We start from the raw sequence: 20,890 nt of genomic DNA on the forward strand, positions 1-20,890 counted from the left end.
ATGGCCCAGTCAGGCGTGAAAGCAGATGTGTTTGAGTGGCCTATGTTCTTCAAGCCCCTGCTCTGGAAACGGTAAGGAGCAGAGCTTTAGTGTTTGTGTGAGGACCTGGGATTACGTTGTGGGTGAGATAAGAATTGGTTTGTGGAGAAGGGGAGGGGAGCATGCTAACAATCTGTCTGACAGAGCAAAGCCACCTCATTTCCCCAGAGGATTTTTTTCCAGGCCCGGCTTACTGACCATCCCGCTGCTGTAATGACCCTGAGCAAATATATATCCTAAGAAAGTGGCAGAGATGGAGATGGAATGAACTGCTTTTCAGACAGCACACAAACGTTCACAATAAGGTGAGACTTGTACAGAATCCATTACCGCTCTATCAAACTAAAGCCTATGTGCTGTTTGTTCCTGTCCAATTTAAAGATGAACTACTGAAATAAAGCCTTTTCAATACATATTTATTGTGTAGGCGTAGGCCATGTGCCCATTCTGTTGATGTATAGGCATACAATACACTTTTCCCTACAAAAACAGGCCTCAGTAAAGGTGATCAGTATAGCCTTAAGCATAGACGGATTATGAGATAATGGGCCCCTGGGCACAGACTCTTAAAGAGCCCCCCACTCGTCCCTATCCAGTCAGGTACACTGACTTTTCCACACGGATACAAACAATTAATGGCAAAAACATATTAAGGAAGTCAGTGTTTCCCACAGGATTTTGGGATACTGTTGGAGGGACCCTGTACCTTGTTGGGTGGTCCGGGGGCATGCCCTCCCGGATTTTTTTTTTTACCTTTTTAAAGTAAAATGCATCAATCTGGTGCACTTTGAGAGGAAATTTTAGAGGCTACATTATTTTACAGATTTTTCTTAAACAAGCAGCACTCTTCTTTACTCTGCAACTGTAAAAACAGTACAGTAGATTGGTCTGCAGACCCATGTTCTATGATGGAGGGGCCCGTTTCAACAGATTCAGGGATTTTTTGTTGTTTTGTTGTTGTCTTGAACAACCCGTGAGGGGAATATCTGTCTCTTTAGCTTCTGAAGATGCATTTGTGTTCACTATGTAGATGATAAGTTTCTCTATCGTTCAGTGTTGGACAGGGTGCACACATGTGGTTCATCCCAGCTTCTTTGCTGAACCAAAATGACAATAGATATATGGGTTTGACAACCAAAACAATGAGCTAAAACAGCAATAAAGCTACTAGTAATAAAAATTAACCAGATTTATATAGCGCTTTTCAAGACATTCAAAGATGCTACAAGCCACTTTAAAATAACAAAAAAAAAGATAGTAAACCAAATGTGCCAATATTCTGAGCCCAACTGGCTGCAGTTCAGCGTCCTTTAAATAGTCTCCCTTTAAAAATCTTCAATGAGACGAACGTATATACTCTTTGAGCAGATGGTGCGGAAAATGAAACAGCACACATTAAGCACATTTTCAGTCAGATTTTATATATCAATATATAGAGATATTCAAAAGTAATCCATTACAGAAAATCAATAAGTGAAACCAGTTTGGTCTTGATACAGTTCATCTTTGCATGTACAGTAGTTGGCTGATCCCTGTTCTTTTAATGAAAACTAAAAGAGGAAAATAAAAAAAAGCTAACAAAAAAGGCACAAATTAACAAAAATCAATCATTTCATTAACACAGAAATTGTAAAGCATTTCAAAGATGTGGAGTTTTTCATGGGATACCATGTTTGACGTGGGCTAACAAAGAAAAAAGGGTTTTACACAAAAATGAATGCTAAATGATGCACAGCAAGAAACAACACAAACCACTTTGGTGGGTAATACAAATTTCATACAATCAGGGAATGCAGTGCTCTCCTTTTATACAAATAAATTAATATAACTGTCAACACTTTATCTAAAATCTTATGTACAGTTTTTCTTTTACATAATTGTATAATACATTATCAAAAACCTTATGAAAACATATTTACAAATCAATGAATCAAAAAGCACCCTCAAAGCTTCTCCAGTGTCACACATTGTCACACACCTACAACACACACACTCATACACACACATTCACACCGGTGTGTCCGCACACCTCCATTCACTCTTTTCTCTCATGCAATACACAATACAGAAGGCATTCTAAGAGGGTTGTGCAACAAAGAGCATACAAAACGGTTCAAATATGGCTGTGGGATGAACAGTAGCACTCACATGCATAATAATGAACGCACGCACACACACACACACACAGACACACACACACACACACACACTCACATAATTTAAAGGTTTGTGAATGGAGTTACAGTGTAAACGACGGGACTAAACCAGCATGAAACATGATCACTGATGGGACAAGTCTGATTTTTGTTTTCCGTGGTGACATCATGTGTTGGGTATTTTTTCTATTATCATGCAGCCACCAGCTGGGCCTCCCACATGGCTCTGTCTAAAACTGTCTGCTCAGATGGGAGCAGAGTGGGCTATGGCATCCAGAATCCTTGTGTACGTGCATGTGCGCGTGTGTGTCTATCTTATCTTGCTAGGCTGCATTGTCAGTTGGTGAGCAATTATGCATGCTGTGTTTCGGGAGGTTAAGTGCACACTGTCTCTGTCCTCTGTAGAGCAGCATGAATTTTGCTAATACTGCACCCCAGTGTGTATTTACGTGTGCATTTCACATTTCACAGTCAAAAGCGGGAGATCAAATAAAAAAATTTGGTCAACCGCATAACACTGCAGCCTGACTAAAAGCTGCAGGCTATTGCTTTTCTCAAACCCTCTTAACACCTAAACAAGTCACAATAAAGAAGTCAAAGAACTCCTGCGTCAATTCAACACCCCTTTTAACCTCACATCCTCCCTGCTCATAGACATCAAACAAACACAGTATATTTATTTTCTCCTTTCCCATTCTGCAAAGATGCTGCACCCTCTTAAAACTCTGGGGTGTTGGAGGTCAAATCAACAGTGTTCACACTAAACTCTGTAATGTTTAAGACAACTCACCCTTTAAAGGCTTGCCTCTGAACCAGAAATAAAGCACATGATCTGGGTGAACTGAAATATCTTACAAAAGGAAAATCAATTTAGGGAAATTTTACCCACAAAGACAGTTGCAATAATGACTGACATTTATGATTGACTTAAAGAGGAAACTGTACAGATTGTCCCATCAACGCAGGTGCTGTCCCAGTTTTCAGAGCTCCTCAGGCGTTCCCACAGCTCCATGGCCCACCAGGAATAACACCAAGCCCAAAATGAATACATCAAGGACGAAACAGAACTTCGCCCCGTCTCAAAATATATGACACACAGCACACACCTCACTCACTTATCGATGCAAAAGACTCAGTATGAATCCATATTCCCTGTTAAGGAACACATTATAACACATTAATAATTCTGTAATTAATTCTAAGCCTTCGCTGGAGAACAAAGTAGATCCAGCAGCAGCACAGAAAAGGTATGAAATGTTGATTTTAAAAGAATCATGTTAAGTCTTATTAATTCTGCTGCTTCTCACATGGAAAGTGGCATAGGACATAATGCTGTGAATGGCTGCATGTGAACACTAGATGATATAGTATGTTGTTCGTCCCCTTTTAGCAAACTCAGTCCAAGTCACTGCTGACCTCACTGTGTCTGTGCGTGTGCCTGAGCGGCTGTCACTTCGCAGCAGCTTGTGGGTCACTTTGCAGCAGAGAGCATGGGCTGCTCCGTGTACCAGTGAGTCCCTGGGTCAGGCATGCTGCCCCCCAGTGGCAGGGCAATGAACTGCGGGCAGGTGCCGCCTCCGGCCCCCACCACTCCCATGTTGACACCGGGCGGGTAGGGGTGGTGGTGGTGGGCGTGGTGCACCATGCCGTCTGTCCGTCCGATGTGGATCTCGTCCTCCTCTCCCTCGCCGGTGGTCTTGCGGTAGACGGGGTTGTCAAAGTTCATGCTCTTGGTGGAGTTGCGCCGCCAGTTGCGCCACACCGCGTAGACCCCGGCGCACACCAGGCCGAACACCACTGTGGCAACGATAGGAACTGCATGCGTTTAACACACAGCGGCAGGGACATAGGGGGGAAAGGGGGGAGCGTTAACACAGCAATAACGAATCCAATGGAGTGAAATGAGAGGCACCGAGAGGAGCAAGAACAAGGCATGCGGGGGGACAGAGAGGGCAGGGGGCATGTAAGACCCCGAAATGTAACAACAACTCGAAAATATATTTTTTTTAAACATTTTTATAAAATCCCAAATGTTATAACTGGTAGATAATGTAAAAAACAATGCTGAGCTCAAAACGTAATAACTTTTTACCCATAATGTAACAACTTAGTTCATTTGAGTTAGTTATCACATTATGGACCAGCCGTTTAGGTATGAAACTACACTCTGCATTGAAGCATTTGCCCCTTTAATTCATAAATGATTGAATCACTCTAGAATGTAATGCAATAATAAAAATATTATGAAAAAAATAAAATGTTCTCCATAATGTAATAAGTGACCCAGAATATTATTAGTTGTTACTAGGGATGGGCATAATTAATCGATGCTCGATAATTGCTCGTTAAGAAATGTGTCGATCAATTTATATTGTTATCGATCAAAAGGACGTTGTATTGCATACTGTGAGTCTTGAAGCATTTAATTGAATATCACTATGTGGAAGAAATAACAAATCTAACCACCAGGGCACGATGTTTTATTATTTCTAATGTAAAAAACGGAGACGTGCACTGTACACATGCGAAATTAGTTGAACTGGGAGAGGCAGTGGAGACCAGGAGGCCAGGAGGCTATCGAGCAGGCTGGGCGGCACGCTGACGAAGGGAGCGCAAACACTGGAGCCGCCGCCACACAGGCTTCCGCTATATGGCACTACTCCTCGGGGAGCAATACTCCACTATACTGGACACTGGCATTGACACAGAGGTTAATAACTTTCTGAGGGATACCCCCCCCCCCCCCTACCCCACCCCTGGATTGCAACCCTACCGACTGGTGTAAAGTGAAAGGAAGAAGGTTCCCCAGGCTGTCAAAGTTGGCGCGACAATACCTCTGCATCCCCGCAACTTCGGTCCCGTCAGAGCGGGTGTTTTCTGCTGCTGGACTGACAGTTACAAGGCTGCGTTCGCGTCTGACCCCCGAGCATGTTAACATGCTCATATTCCTAAACAAAAATATGTAGGCTGGAGGTACTGTATGCTATGGAGTCCATAGACAGTCACCATCATACGGTGGTGACTGTCCCCACTGTCCATAGTATGGACAGTGGGGACAGTCACCACCGTATGTACGTCGCTCTTTTTTTTCTTAATGTGTTGTCTCTCGCTCCGCTTTTCTTTCGGCGTGGTGCCTCTTAGAGTCGTTACATTTTGTCAAAACTGTGACATTTTAGCAACAAGTTCAGCCTTATATATGTTCACTAAGGTATTGCTTTTAGATAGGCTAGTTCATGCAATTGTTTCTAAATGTGTGGCTCATCTTTTTGTTGCGAGCCTTTCCGAGCGCCGGCTGCAGCCTATAGGCATAGCTATGTCGGCATTTTTTTCCCTTTTTTTTCAAAACAGTTATACAGTTTAATGCCCACTTGTACTGCCTTGTTTGATTATTGTTGGCCGATAGTAGGCTACTTATAGTAATTGGAATACAGATTTAGTCTTGTTGAAGCGTTTCCAAACCTTTAAGAGCGCCTGTAGGCGCATTGTTCGGCCTTTACGAGCGCCGCATAGGCCTATAACCTGTAATGCCTGTATTTATTATTTTAAAACTGTTAAACAGTTGTAGGTAGGTCTTCAAGTTAACTGTCTTGTATTATTGTTGGCCTATACATTATTGTTGGAATAAAGATTTCATTGATAAAAACATGCTGCATTTTGTATTTTCTACCAATGGGAATTTTAATATAGCCTATAGAAAAAGTTAATGATTAATCGATAATTGCTCGATAATTCTAGCGATGATCGAGCAAGGAAATTTCTTAAAATGCCCATCCCTAGTTGTTACATTATGAGAACATTTTTATTACAGTATGGGTTCAACATTTTGGTACATTATCGACCAGTTATTACATTTTGGGTTTTATTACTTAAAAAAATAAAAAAAAGGTTGTTGTAACATTTCCGGTGCTTACAGGGCAGCGATACAGGGGTTGTTTGTGTGGGTGGCTCGGCTAAATATTGTGGTTTAAGACAGGTCACACACACCGACCAACAGACTTTTAGCAGACACTCAATAACAGTGTGACGCGCCATTAGTGGCCTGGCTGCAGAGGGAATTAGTTTTAAACTATCCGTGGGGAGGCAAAATTTTTAACTATCACAATAGATCATCCTCAACAAATGTGTCCTTGAATAAGCAATGTAATTTAATGAGGCTTTATCAAATGACACAGTAAAGCTTTTATGCTTTATTGGCATCTTTTTCCCTCCCGTACTGAGAGGAATCTGTTCAGCTTATGAATGATATAATGAGAACAGTCCATCTGAACTAATTGGATGATTCATTTTGTTTGATTTTGTCTCTGCATTGGTTTAGCTTGTTTTTGCTTGACAAATGCACAGAAAATTCCACTGTAATGTTCTCTAAATTAACAGTGTGTTTATTTTTCTACGCCTTTATATGTTTGTTTTTTTATAAGTGGAGTCAAAGCAGAACCAGCTCTACTCGAGGGAAACTATTCCCTGTAACAAAAAAAACTATCCTCTTAAAAAGGGCAGTTCCATTATCAAGAGTAATAGGTATTTATTTTCTGGAAATGCTCTGAGCACCATATAACAGAATAGACAGTAATTATCCAGTCATCATCTCTCCTATTACTACACTAGTTAGTTTACACTCTAGAAACCCAAGCAACTGTTACCTTAGATAGAGTTATATTTGCCAAACACATGAGTGGGTCCTCATTCTGCAAGACCTTCCTCTTTAAATGTAAAAAGTTCAATCATACTGTTTGAAAATACAAACAATATGTGGGCTGTGAAGCCAAGCAGAGTTATAGAAGTTATGATACTAGGACTAAATCATTAAAAGAACAATGCTGTTACAGGTACATCATCGGCTTTATTCCTGGGACAGGAAGCAACAGTCTTTTGGCACGATAGTATGAATGTTTACATCAAATATTATATTAGAATAATAATAAAGTTAGCCACAAACAGCATATTAACAAACCTATGGAGCTAGCGTTATTTTACTAGCTAGCTTCAGTTGTCAATTTACCCGCCCTAATCGATAACTCCCAACTAAATAAGAGAAGCTGTTTTTGTATACCTCTGTCTGAATTCAAGCAACCATTGTTTAATAAATTACTGAAGATTTTGAGTTGTACATCTGCATACTTTATCATTGTTACCTGCAATATGTGACATGCGAGAGTAGAAATAGCTTGTGGAAACAGTAACTAAATTCCATTTATCTCAACTGCATTTTTAACGTGCCCGAAATGTCAAAAATGGATATTTCAAACATTGGGCAAATGAAAAAAAAAATTCTCTGAATGGGTGGATACCAAAAATATTTTTTTTGTAATGTAGGTGCACTATATGTTTTATTTTTTTACTAAATGTTAGCTACACAGAGACAAAAGTACACGTCTGGCTGTAGCAGAACCCAACACAACAACACAGTATGAAGTGATTAATGCAGCGTGGCAGTAATGTCAGACGCACGGAGAAAGACCTCAGAGAAACCTGCGCGAGGAAGAAAGGTTAGCCAGGCTCCTCTCATCCTGACACAGCAGGGTCAGTGTGAATGGGTTACAAACAGAGTGGCCATGGACAGCAGCTTTATGCAGCCCCACAGGCCTTTAATGTGGACACACACACACACACACACACACACACACACACACACACGACAGACAAGAAGGCTCCCGGTGACTTACCAATGGGGATGACCACTCCCAAAATTGCCACTGTCAGATTCTCCCCCAGGAGGAAATGCTCGCTTCCAGCTGAGGAGAGAGATGGTACGAGACAGAGAGAGAGAGACATCATTTATCATTCTTACTGTCCACATTTTATTATTTACAATCACATGCCTAATCATTTGTAATGTGTTTATATATGCATGTACACACCCATTTGTTATTATTTGCAATATATATAATGCTTTGTCAATACTGTTTTCTACAATAGTCATGCCAATACAGCTTTTTTTTAATCGAATTGAATTGAGAGAGAGAGAGAGAACAAGAGGGAAACAGAGGAGGGAGAGAGAGGGAAGATTTAGAGCGAGAGGCAGAAAGGACAGCAAAGCGAGAGAGGATGAGAGTGAGAATAATGTGTGAGAAATGAGAGTGCGACATGAAGAGGGAGCCGGTTTGAAGAGAGAGAGAGACAGATAGCCAAAAGGAGGTTTGAATAAAAATGAGGAAGGGAGAGAAAATTAATTGCTTGGCATTTGTTAGAGTGTAACTTTGACAGTAACCCTGACCTTTTCCACACCTCTTTCATCAGGCTCCGATGCCCCCTCAGACTAATTTACATATCACATACATACTACCACACTTATTTATGTACAGATGCACAAACGCCCTCGCAGACGCACACTGCAGCCCACACAGAGCGCAATTTATGGATGGGAAAGGCGACATTTTCAAGGTGACAAGGTGCTATCCATCACTAATATTAAAGTCAGTCAAGCGTGGTTGTTGGGGCTTGTAGATACCTCACCTTAATGTCATCATTACAGGGAGGGATAGGTAGTTAGTCACATTATGTCCGTAAGCAGGCCTGCAGGAGGTCAAAGTGCCCCTTTATCAGAGAATTGGACCCAACATCTTATTACCTTTGAAGGAGCCACTCTGCCCTCTCACATGAAAAAGTCAAAAATCAAGGAATGGATGTTCACATGTCTGACTCTTAGGGCGCACTCACCTTTCTGCAACATTTATTTTATTTAAATGTTTGTTGCGCGAATGGACGTATCGGGTCGCGGGGAACAGTCTCATGTAAATGAACATCAAGACCACTGTCTATGCCATTGCCCGTGCCGGCTCGTGCTTTTACCTGCATCCCTACCGCGCCGACGCCCACCTCTTCCAACCGTGCTTGAATATGGTACGGAGCACTCAAAACTGGTCAAACCAACTACACTTTAGCCGTCAAGTGTGCAAATGCAAGGTGCGAATGCCTAAAGCAAGCGCAGTCAGCATTAATAAACATATTCTTGGGATGAACAGCCCACTTACAGTGTTGAGAGACGCTGCTGTCCCCCGGAGGTGTGGTGGAGACGACCATCGTGGTGGCGGTGGAGTGTGAGCCCAGGGCCTTTGACTCTTGTGAGGGCAGAGGCTTGAGAGTGGAGAGGGCTGCCAGGGGATCGGGGGACCCAGAGGGAGCGGTGGTCAGGTGTGCTGTGGCGTCTGCCTGTGATACTCCCCCTGAGGGCGGGGGGAAGTCTTCAGCCTCAGTCACTCTGGTGCCGGGGGTAAACACAGCGGGGGGCGAGGACGTCGAGGTTGTGTCATTTCTTGGAGCCGCTGTAGAGACAGAAAGGAAAGGACAGGAGTAAAATATTTAGTTCGGAGTATTGTAGATGTGTTAGAGCCCATGGAAATGTGGTTTCAGGTATGATGTATTTTTTCTTTAACTTTAAAGGCCACCTATTATGCACAATGCACTTCATTCATGGTTTTCCAACATTAATATGTGCCTAGAAACCAGTGTTGGGAATAACGCCGTTTAAAATAACGGCGTTAGGTAACGCCGTTCTTTTTTCAGTAACGGGGTAATCTAACTAATTACTTTTTCCGTCGTTACAATGCCGTTATCGTTACTGAACGTTAAATGCGGTGCGTTACTATGAATTGATTGAATAAACTGTGTAATCCGAACGCACCCCTGGCTCCTTACTACACAAACTGCTAGTGAGGAGACCGGTGTGTTTTAAGTTGTGTTTTATTCAGTGTGGATGACATTATAACTGTCAGTTAGCGCCGTCACGTCAGTCAGCCGGAGCGCCTGTTTAGTGAAGTTTCTTTTTCTTTCTCTCTCTGTTGTGTGAGCGTGCACATTGCCGCAGTAACCACCTATCAATCCACGGTTGAAACGTGCTCTCCCTGAGTTTGTTTGCATCGCCCTTGTGAGTAAGTGCGTGGAGTTTCCCGATCTCTATAAATTATAAGTTATGCACGTTATTAAACGGCCGCGATTCGCCGGATGCAACAGCTTTTTAGCGTGTCATCACGAGCCGAATATTGCTATTGTTCTTTTCCTGGGATCTGTATGCTAAAGTTAAAGAAGGAAATAAACATAGGATAATTCCTTGCTCCTCCTCTCATCGTCTCATGCTTCATAGTCTGACGTTTTTGGCCTTAAGTGGTGTTTTAGCCGACACCCCTGAAGTGAATCCAGTGATATAGCAGATCAGCACGGTACATTCAGCAGTTTCCTCTACTAGGCTACTTATGTTGAGAACAAAATACTTGAAGTGCAGGATAAACCTCTTGCTGTCTGTTGATGTGCAATTAATATTGAAGGTTATGTAGCTTACAAGTAGGCCTACCTGTCTGTCCTACTCATTTCAACTGACTTGTGAAAACTGCTCAGAAAAATCCAAATTTGTTGACATATAGCAACTTTTTTTTTACAGTAGGCTAATGCAAATAGTTACTTTCCCTGGTAACTAGTTACTTCTATTATAAAGTAATTCAGTTACTAATTCAGTTACTTTTTGGAACAAGTAGTGAGTAACTATAACTAATTACTTTTTTAAAGTAATGTTCCCAACACTGCTAAAAACTCCCAAAGTATGAGACAAAACAACCCTCTTTCTTTTTATCCACCTCCACCTTTCCAAAAACCTGTGTTCAAACACCCTGTTCAGATAGTACAATACATGAGTAATACAGTGATAAAATACATAAAGCAGGTTACTTACAGAAACATACATAAAGCAGGTTACTTACAGAAACATCTACAGGTGTTAGGTAATACAGGTCTTACTTTAATAAAATGTGAAATTACAATGTACTTACACTGACGTTATTATAAGTGACTTATACTGAGCTGGTAATAATACAATATGGGAGACAAGTTTATCAAGTGATAAGAGTTCAAGTATAAACTGCCTTTTTTTCTATAAATATTTTGTGTCCTGCCTTATTATTGTATAATTTAAGAAATGAGTTGGGATTTGTTGTCAAAGCACTGTAACTGTGTGCAGATGAGTGCTACATCATTCGAAAATTGTATTGGTTGTATTATATTCCTAATAATAACACTATATAGACTGGGACATTTGTCAGCATTAATCCAGTAGGCAATTGCCCAAAATCCCTTAAGTTTTCCCAATGATGACGCACAATACAAAAACAAGAGTCAGCGCTTCCTTAAGTGAAGCACAATCTGATTACCTTCACAGTAAGCGCTGTGGCATCCTGCCCAACAAATCCCTTTAGGTGATATTGATGACTAAATACCCTCTATTACCACTCAATAACACGCTCACCTGGCACACAGCCCCTCATTTCGGGCCCCAGGTCTTGTCCGTCGGGGCAGGTGCAGGTGTATTTGGGCGAATGTTCCGTAATCTGCGGAGCCTTGAGACACAAGTACTCACAGCCTCCGTTGGCCACACTGCCCAGATTACAGCTGTCGGCGCCTGGAGACAGTGACAGACATGAAGAATGACATTGTTATGGTATTACATAAATAACATTATCACTTATTCAACATGGGCAAACTGCAGGCAGACAGAGGGAAATTCTACGCTTTAGTGTTCCCCACTGTGAACGCTGTTGTATTCCCTTTCAACCATGCCCATTACTATTCAAACAAAAACACACAACTAACAAAAATCCAAAATAAAACAGCATACAGAAACTTGCGGTAAGTTTCCGTGCTATCCTTGAAGGAAGAAATAAAGGAGAGAGATACCAAATAAAACTACCGTACAAGAAAGAAAATACACAGCCATCTCATTCATGATTAAGAGCTCTGTTTTCAGATTAACTCAATTGTGGATTGGCCTGTTAGAGAAAACGGGGGGTAGAAGGCAGGCTTTTGACACATGTGTGAATGTACGAGTGCTCCCAATGCTTTGATCACACTAGCACAGTCACAGGCCCTCGCCATCATTTATTCATGATCCTGGGTCGACATGGACCCGCGGAGGGAGCTGGGTCAAAGTGATGCCACTCTGCTCACACAATCAGACGGAAGGGAGGAAAGTGAATAGAGAAGACATGACTCATGACAAGACCCTCACTGATACTGCACCGACACACACACACACACACACACACACACACACACACCTTGCGGCTGTCGGAGTTGGTGGAAGAGCACAATGTCATGGGGGTCGTTGAGGTTTTCAGCCAGCGTGTGGATGTCCCGACCGGTCAGCCTGTTGGCCATGAAGACCGATGCCCTGTCTCTGTCTGTCCAGTAGATACGATCCTGAAACATAGGGAGGATCATTGTCAACATATGGGTAACAAAAGACTTGTTAGGGTTGTGTTTGCTTCAACCAAAGAGCACATATCTGTAAACTAAGCAAAAATTCCAACAGCTCTGGTGGAAACTTCAGAAGGACAGCACCAATTCAAATCCATGATGCTGATGGTCCAACGCTTAGGTCCACACTGAAAGATCTCTGCTATTGAACGGATTCTATGGATTTTGATATGAATGTTTGGTTCCGAGGGGATTTATTCTACAGTTTTCCGATACCTTGTTCCCCCCTACCTCCACCAAAAGGTCAACGTTTTTACTAATCCAATCAATGATATATCTTAAACTCTACCAGATGGCTTGTCACCACATTTCAAACAAACATGTATACAGTATGTCTCAGTGGATGAATTCAAACAACTCTGGGAATCCTCAGAATTTTTCTCCTGTGCCTTTATAACAACGATATCTGTGATTTTTTAAGTGAATTGTCTCAACAATCATAGTATAGAATGCAATAAAACTTGAATTTCATATTCTGAGTTGTTGTTATGCAAAAATGCATTTACTCTTTATCCGGTTCCATTCTCTGGTCTTAATTTTAAATATGTCCAATACTTTGGTTGGTGTTCATGTGCTTATACTTGCAAAGCTAATGACATTGTGTTTAGTGATAATTAGCATATATCAGCATGCTAACACATTATCCTAAGATAGTGAATGCCTAGAAAAAAATACATCTATTAAGCAGTAGCATGTTAGCTTTGTCATATGAGCAATTGAGCATGATGATAGCTGCTAGTATGTAGCTCCAAGCATCTCCTCAGCCTCACATAGCCGCTAGAATGACCTGTCCTTGTGACCTGATGTCAAATGAACAAGGCTAAAAACTAGAACATATTATGTTATGCATTTCAAAGTAAACAGTATATAGTCAAATGCATTGATACTGCTGATTAAATGGGATCAATTTCTGCAAGGCATGAATGCAAGGATTCTTGTGATTTGAAAAAGTCTGAACTACAGTATGTGTTGATGTTTTGTTTCAGTAAATGAAACACAGGGAACAAAGTAAAACAGACGCATAAAAACAAAGAGACAAAAAAATTGCCTAAGCAGAGACCTAGAATAAACAGCGCTACCTGTTGCCAACGCTCGTCTCAGAATACTCACAAGACTCATTTATCTGGGCGAAAACAATAGAGAAAATAAGCGCAAGTGAACTATGCAATGATAAATTGGTTGCTGCCCACAGTCAAACATTTGTATTTCTATTGGAGTAGTAGTGCAACAGTAAGAAGCAGGCTCGTATTAAATGGGATATGACACTCTGTTAAGAAGATTGAAGTGTCTGGCATATATTTTCTGGTTCATTACACGAGAGGTCTTAAATGATTAAAATGCATCCTTTTTGGATCCAAATATACTAGCTCAAAGGCAATTATTAACTGTGCTTGTTGTTTATGAATTGATGTGTTTGCTTTGTTTCCCGAGTTCGCTCCCTCGACAGTTTAAAAAGATGGTATGAGACGGGAAAACTGACATTTATTCGGGTTGCCTTAGAAACTACAGGCTAATCTCGCTGTGTGTGTGTATGTGTGTTTGTTTTGAGCCAAAAAGAGTTAGTAATTTGATATTCACTACAACAAGCTCCGATCCATAACATTGGTGTATGTCCAACATCCCAAACAAGAAGGTCACCTTGTAGTCACAACAGGTTAGAGAGCAGAGAAGCAACGGATCAATAATGAACCAGACCAGAGGGAATTTATCATCATTTGTGTGACTTACACTACAGTGCAGCCGGCAGGATGGACTAGCAGCAGAGTACAAAAAACAAAACCTCAAGGTTATGCTTTGAACAGCTAAATACTATTGGTATTTCTATTTTTAAAGGTCAGAACTGACGTGAAAAACAAAACAGACGTGTGAGTAAATGCTGTTATACAAGGAGCAGTTTTACTGTACGAAGAGTTCGTTTGATTTGTATGCTACTTTAAACTTAAACTTCACTTCATTTCAGACGGAAATATTGTATATTTTTCTCCACAAACACTGTTTTTGAGATTTAGTTACCAATGACCTACATGACTCACACATTAAATGCAGAGTAGACATTGACGCATCAACAACATCATCCAGTACTATGATATTCATTATGACAACATACTGTCACTCTCAAGGGGGTCATTCTCTAAACAGTAGTACTTTTACTTTCGAGACGGTGTGGGGTTTTGCCCATATTTTATAACTACAAAAATCTACTTCAGTCGCAACTAGTTGAGTTTTAAAAAAAAAAAAATTTAAATCCATGCTTGTAAAACTGCTCTAATGCTGAATAAAAAACGGTATCTCTTTTCCCACTGAGAGCGGTTCCCCTTAAGAGCAGTCCCACTGGGGGAATAGGCCTCTTGGGGGAAGCCTGCCATCATCACCCATCGGAAACTGGCTGGGACTTATGTGCAGTGGCAACAACAGGGACATCCCGGGCAAGCTTTGCACCCAGGCAAAAAAAAAACACACACAACATAGAAACCCAAAGGGCAGCAGATGCCGGACTGCTTGGCATCAGACCAGATTCAAGTCTCCCTGATGGCCATGACATATCACACACAGACAGAAGTTGGCTGATGACCATAAGCATGAGTGGGTGTGTGTGTTCTCTACTCCCTAAAGCTGTCCTCGCCTCCGTTTAGTATGCTCAGCCAGTCAATCCCAAAGGGACAAACACACAAAATTGAGCGTAGAGTAAATTGAATTTAACAGTCTTTTTCATTTAAAGGCCCAGTCACACTGCAGACTCCTGTGAGGCTGATGAGGGAGATATGATGGGGATGTGGGAGGCTTAATAAAAAGGACAAATCCGTGAAATCTTGTTGCATACAAACCTCGAAAACAGCCAGAGAGTAGGGGTGTCCCAGTGTGTCTGCAGACGACATGTGTGTTCTGCGCTGAGCTCCGTTCAGGTCCACGCTGGCTATGAGGTGCAGCTTTGAATCCACCCAGTACAGACGCCTGTTGGCTACATCTGAGAAACACACACCGACACACACACACACACACACACACACATACATCCACACACACACGGTTAGGATTCCCAAGGCAAGTAGACATCGATTTGTCTTTGCGGTAAGCACTCGTGCACTCTGACCAACAAATCCCTTTAAGGGATATTGATTACGTTTTTAAATGTCAGGTTGTCACGCTTAAGCCACTGCAAGTTTTACTATGTGGATCTATAACTTCTGAAACACCTCAAATGTCATTCAAAAGCAACCGCGGTAACTTCATAAATCAATTTCTTTTAGACATCATCTTTTAACATTTACCCTTTCAATTTCAATTATTTTTAACCTTAACCTTCCATGATTTGATTGAGTAAATACAGTAAGCTCTTTTTCAGAACTGTGCTTCAGACATTTAGAAACACACAACAACAGCAAAAATAACAATGTAAAATATTGTAAGGATTTTTTTTCTCACCTAGAGTGATGCCATTGGGCCATTCAATGTTATCAGCCACCAGCACCTGTCGGTCCACTCCATTCATCCCGGCCTTCTCTATTTTGGCTTGCGTGCCCCAGTCTGACCAGTACATAAAGCTGGAGGCAACAAAGGAAGCATATTTATTGAGTTATTTGTGTAGTGCTGCTGTGCTCAGCAAGAAATGTGAAACTCATATTCTTATAGAATTATATATTTATTTTTATTTATATATTAAACTGATAATGATTTTTCTTTGTATCTTTCATTCTTGTAGATTCCCATAAGTTATGATGCAACTATAAGTAACTATATTGTTGTGCCGACAGTTCTTTTTGTTGAAGTTTCTTTCTCTTTTTTTACTTTGTCTGTTCTGCCAGTGGCTGTCGCAAACCCCAGAAACTGCTCCAAGATTTACTAACGGCACACCACCATTTCTAGGTACTTACAAGTCTGTTAATAATGAGTGTTTAAAGTGCACTCTATGGGAGCTTTCTGTTCAACACTTATTTGTGTCATAGGAAGAAATCTGTGTGCTGTACTCGTGTTTGGCAGTTATGACGTGATTGGTTATGTGCAGACTGTGTGTAGTGTACGTACCACTACCAGTAAAGGCTATGCTCCTGTTCATCTCAGCTTATTTTAGTGCCTGTTTGTTTTCGTGTGGGTTTAGATCACCAAAACAAAAAAGCTGCAGAGGCTGGCACAAATACATAAAGCTTCAAGATTAGGAGAGATCATCTAGGACTGAATGTTCATAAAAAAACTATTGAGTCAGGATGCTAAATGGGTCACAGGCTTATTAATCTGCATTCCCATTTCCAGCAACAAGAGTTCTCTTGTGTTTATCGTTAGACACGGTTATGTTTTTTCAATTCCTGGATAGAAATCACTTCTTCATCTGGGATCACTGAACATCATCTTAAATGTTATAGAAGAGGAAAATAGAGATCAGTGTTTTGTCTGCCAGCATGTTCAAGCAGCTGTAGATTAGGGAAACCAATATAAACTACATTTTAAACTATTTTAGGCTGAATGTAAGTTGATTTTTATAGAACATTGTTTTTATAGAACATTTGGGCAGAGAACTGTCGTGATTGCTTCAACATACTTGCTTCAGAAGAACCAGAGCATAGCCCGCATCATCCTAACCACATTGCTTTAAAGTCTATCGAAGGTAAATGACAATATCTTAAATTTGGATAGTTACATTTGCCTAACTCTTTTCAGATGCTTACTATCATCCAGCTATACTACTTGCTGTAGTTTGGTCTGGCTTTGCGAGACTATCATCCAGCTAACTCCCCAAATGACATAGTTGGACGGATTTTGTGGATTTGTGTTTACAGGGGCTTTATTGACCATAATTATCTGATCATTTCTCCTGTCTCTTCAATGTTTGGTAAGTATATTTTTCATTTCATTTTCATTTAACTTTTATTTATCCTCGAGAGACCAATTGAGGGGTGACCCTCATTTTCAATGACGTCGAGTCAAAACAAATTCAAAACAACAATACAAACAAAATATTCAATGCAAAAACATCAAATACACAACAAGTGAAGAGAAGAAAAAACAAAACGATTGAAACATTTACAGAGTGGGGAAGAGTGGCAGCAATTAAAAGGCATAAAGTACAATATAGTCTAATTAAAACAGTTACAAGTAGAGTTTGGCAGATCCAAGATAGTCTGTTTAAATTGGCCAAAGGATATGAATGTATTTAGTTTAATTTTTAGCTGTAAGTTGTTCCAGGAGTCAGGTGCACTGAAGCTAAAAGCTGTCTTTCCCAGCTCAGATCGGGCTTGTGGGACATAAAGCATAAGCATGTCAGTGGAGCGGGTCTGATAAAGCCCATTTGAAACAAGCAGCATTTCTGTTAAATAACGAGGAAGCTTCCCAGTCAAGGCTTTGTAAATAAAAACATGCCAATGTGCATCACGTCTCTCTTTAAGGGAGGGCCACTCAACCTTCTCATATAAAAGACAATGGTGTGTGTCATAAGCATCTCCTGTGATGAACCTTAAAGCGGAGTGAAAAACTGAGTCTAGGAGTTTTAGACATGAATGTGATGCATGCCGGTAGACCACATCACCGTAATCAAGGACAGACATAAAAACTGCCTCAATAATCCTTTTCCTACTGAACAACGGGAAGGTGGCTTTATTCCTATAAAAATATCCAATCTTTTGTCGCAGACGACAGACAAGATTTTTTATGTGAAATGTAAAAGAGAGTTTTTCATCTATCCAGATGCCAAGATATTTATATTCAGTGACTCTTTCAATATGAGATCCATTATTTGTGTGAATAATAAGATCATTAAAATGTATAGTTTTTGCTCTGGAGAAACACATATATTTGGTTTTGACTGTATTAAGAACAAGCCTGAGGTCCACTAGACAGTCCTGCAGGGTGTTAAAAGAGCTTTGTAGGTTCTCAATAGATTGGTGCACCGAATCGGAAATGCAATACAGTACTGTGTCGTCAGCGTAAAGATGGGCGTGACAGTTTTTTAGCGATGAAACAATGTTATTTATATAAATTGTGAAAAGAACTGGACCTAAAATTGAGCCCTGTGGGACACCATTTGTAACAGTTAAAAACTCAGACTGGTATCTTCCCAGTTTAACTGACTGCTGTCTATCAGAGAGATAATCCCTAAACCAGCTACATGCAGACTGATCAAAGCCAATGTCATGCAGCCTCTGTAAAAGCAAATGGTGGTCAACAGTATCAAAGGCCTTTGAAAGATCAATAAAAAGTGCTGCACAGTGCTTTTTCTTGTCTAATGCTGTAACAATGTTGTCTACAACCAAAGTCACAACAGAGACAGTACTGTGACCTGCCCTAAAACCAGATTGGAATGGGCTCAAAATGGAAGCACTAGTTAGAAATGTTTTTAACTGATTATTAATAAGTGATTCTAGAATTTTTGCGAGGCATGGGAGTTTGGAAATTGGCCTGTAGTTATTAAGATTATTTTTGTCACCACCTTTATGTAAAGGAATTACATGAGCTTTTTTCCAAATTTTAGGAACTATTCCAGAGGAGATGGAAAGATTAAAAATATGGGTAATTTGTTTTGATATTATATGTGTAGAGAGCTTGATTGAAAACGGGTCCAAATTGTCCTCTCCCATGTACTTCTTGGGGTTGATGGCGAGGAGCGCATCTACAACAACACTTGTGGGAAGAAGATCAAGGCTGAAAAGAGGAGTTTGAGAGACAGGCGGTACGTTACTACTGGTGGTAGAAGGCCTATATCCTCCATTCTGAAAGAGTTGACCAGTAGCTACAAAATGTTTATTAAAAGCTAAGCCAATCTCTTTTTGATCATTGAGAGTATGACCATTTAATTTGATATGAGTGGGAACTGTGCTAGAATTGTTTTTATTATAGTTCACAGCTTTCCAAAATAGTGCAGGGTTAGAGTAGCAGTTTGAGATTAATTCAAGGTAGTATTCAGATTTGGCTTTCCTGACCATGGCTGTGCACTTATTCCTAAGGTGTCTAAAAATTGTCCAATTGGTATTATCTCCAGAGCGTCTAGCTACAGACCATGCTTTATTTCTCTCGGAAAATAAATCAGACAGTTCACTTGTAAACCAGGGGTTTGATCTATTTTTTACTCTATGTTTTTTTAGGGGCGCATGCTTGTTTATAATTGAGGTGAAAGTATTGATGAAATGGTCTAAGGCTAACTCAACATCCGAAATTTGCGTAGTCAGTTGAATGTCACTATGATGGAGATCACTTAAAAAGGCTTGCTCATTAAAACCTTTAAAATTACGCTTAATTATGATTTTAGGTTGAGATCTTTTTAAATGAATACTTCTGATACAGGCCACTGGGCAGTGATCACTAATCCCAAGCTCAAAGACACCAGCTGAGGCTATTTTATTTATTTTATTTGATAAGATTAAATCGATTAAAGTTGATTTTGCTGGATTTTTTAGATTGGGTCTTGTGGGCTCAGTTATTAATTGTGTAAGATTAACGTTGCTACAGATTTCTTTGAAAGATTCAGAGGCACCAGAAAGCCAGTCAACGTTAAAATCACCCATCACAATTACCTCTCTATTTACATAACTGGAGAGCATATGTGCTAGATCATTTAAGGAGCTAGTTACAGCTGATGGGGGCCTATACACACCAATTACAACAAAACAATCATTTGACGATAAAGATAATTCTAGCGCAAGAAATTCAAAGCCATTTGGAACAGAGACAGCATGTAAAAGTGTTACAGAATAACAGGATTTAACATATACAGCCACTCCCCCACCCCTTGTGTTTCTGTCTATTCTGAATAAGTTATAATCATTTATTGCCACAATAGAGTCATCTGTACTCTTCTTTAACCAGGATTCAGTCAGAATCAAAACATCTGGATCTGCCTGGGACACTAAAATCTTTACGTGGTCTAATTTATCATGCTGCAATAAACTTCTAATATTTAAATGTAGAAAACCCAAGCCCTTTCTTGATTTAAGAATTTGTGGTGAATTTAGCTTACAGCTAGGAAGCATTGCTTGTTTTTCAGGGTCATACAAAACAGGTTTGTGCCTGTAGAGGGAGCCAACGTTAGAAGCAGCAGGTGGATGGGCCGTTGGAGGTGAGGGAGGACAGTCAGGTGTGATGTCCAGAGCTGGAGGAAGGTTTGCAACACAAATGGAAGGGGAGTATAATTCATGTTGAGCAGGACTTCCGGGGGGGTCTTTTTTAGTGGAGGTTCTTCTGATGGGGTCATGCTGTGGTGAATATCAGTCCAAATTAAATGCAATGTGCTGAATGAAGTTATTTGTTAGTTCTCTTACACCTTTGGTGTTTGGATGGAGGCCGTCAGATTTAAAGAGCTTGTGTCTGGTCCAAAAAGAGTCAAAGTTGCTGATGAAGCCCAGCATGTTTGCAGAGCAGAAAGACTTCAGCCAGTCATGAAGACTCAGGAGGCGACTGAAGCGCTCTGGGCTTTTAGACAGAGTGGGGGTGGGGCCGGAAAAAATGCAGGTTTTCCCCAAACTCTGCAGGGT

At 40.6% G+C, this 20,890-nt stretch overlaps 1 protein-coding gene across 1 annotated transcript in view; it reads right to left on the bottom strand.

The window, feature by feature from the left end:
- Positions 1-3,666: 3,666 nt before the first annotated feature.
- Positions 3,667-20,890, bottom strand: part of LOC307254953 (low-density lipoprotein receptor-related protein 8-like) — a gene marked incomplete at both ends in the record, with an annotated part of 115,261 nt that continues 98,037 nt past the window's right edge. Inside the window, 7 exons of the mRNA XM_080033529.1 lie at positions 3,667-4,010; positions 7,859-7,927; positions 9,167-9,457; positions 11,428-11,580; positions 12,236-12,377; positions 15,260-15,399; positions 15,858-15,976. Coding sequence (XP_079889655.1) covers positions 3,667-4,010; positions 7,859-7,927; positions 9,167-9,457; positions 11,428-11,580; positions 12,236-12,377; positions 15,260-15,399; positions 15,858-15,976 — 1,258 coding nt within the window. The remainder of the gene's footprint in view (positions 4,011-7,858; positions 7,928-9,166; positions 9,458-11,427; positions 11,581-12,235; positions 12,378-15,259; positions 15,400-15,857; positions 15,977-20,890) is intronic.

This window comes from Ammodytes marinus, assembly GCF_949987685.1.
Source record: "Ammodytes marinus genome assembly, chromosome: 9".
Lineage (NCBI taxonomy): Eukaryota > Metazoa > Chordata > Actinopteri > Uranoscopiformes > Ammodytidae > Ammodytes > Ammodytes marinus.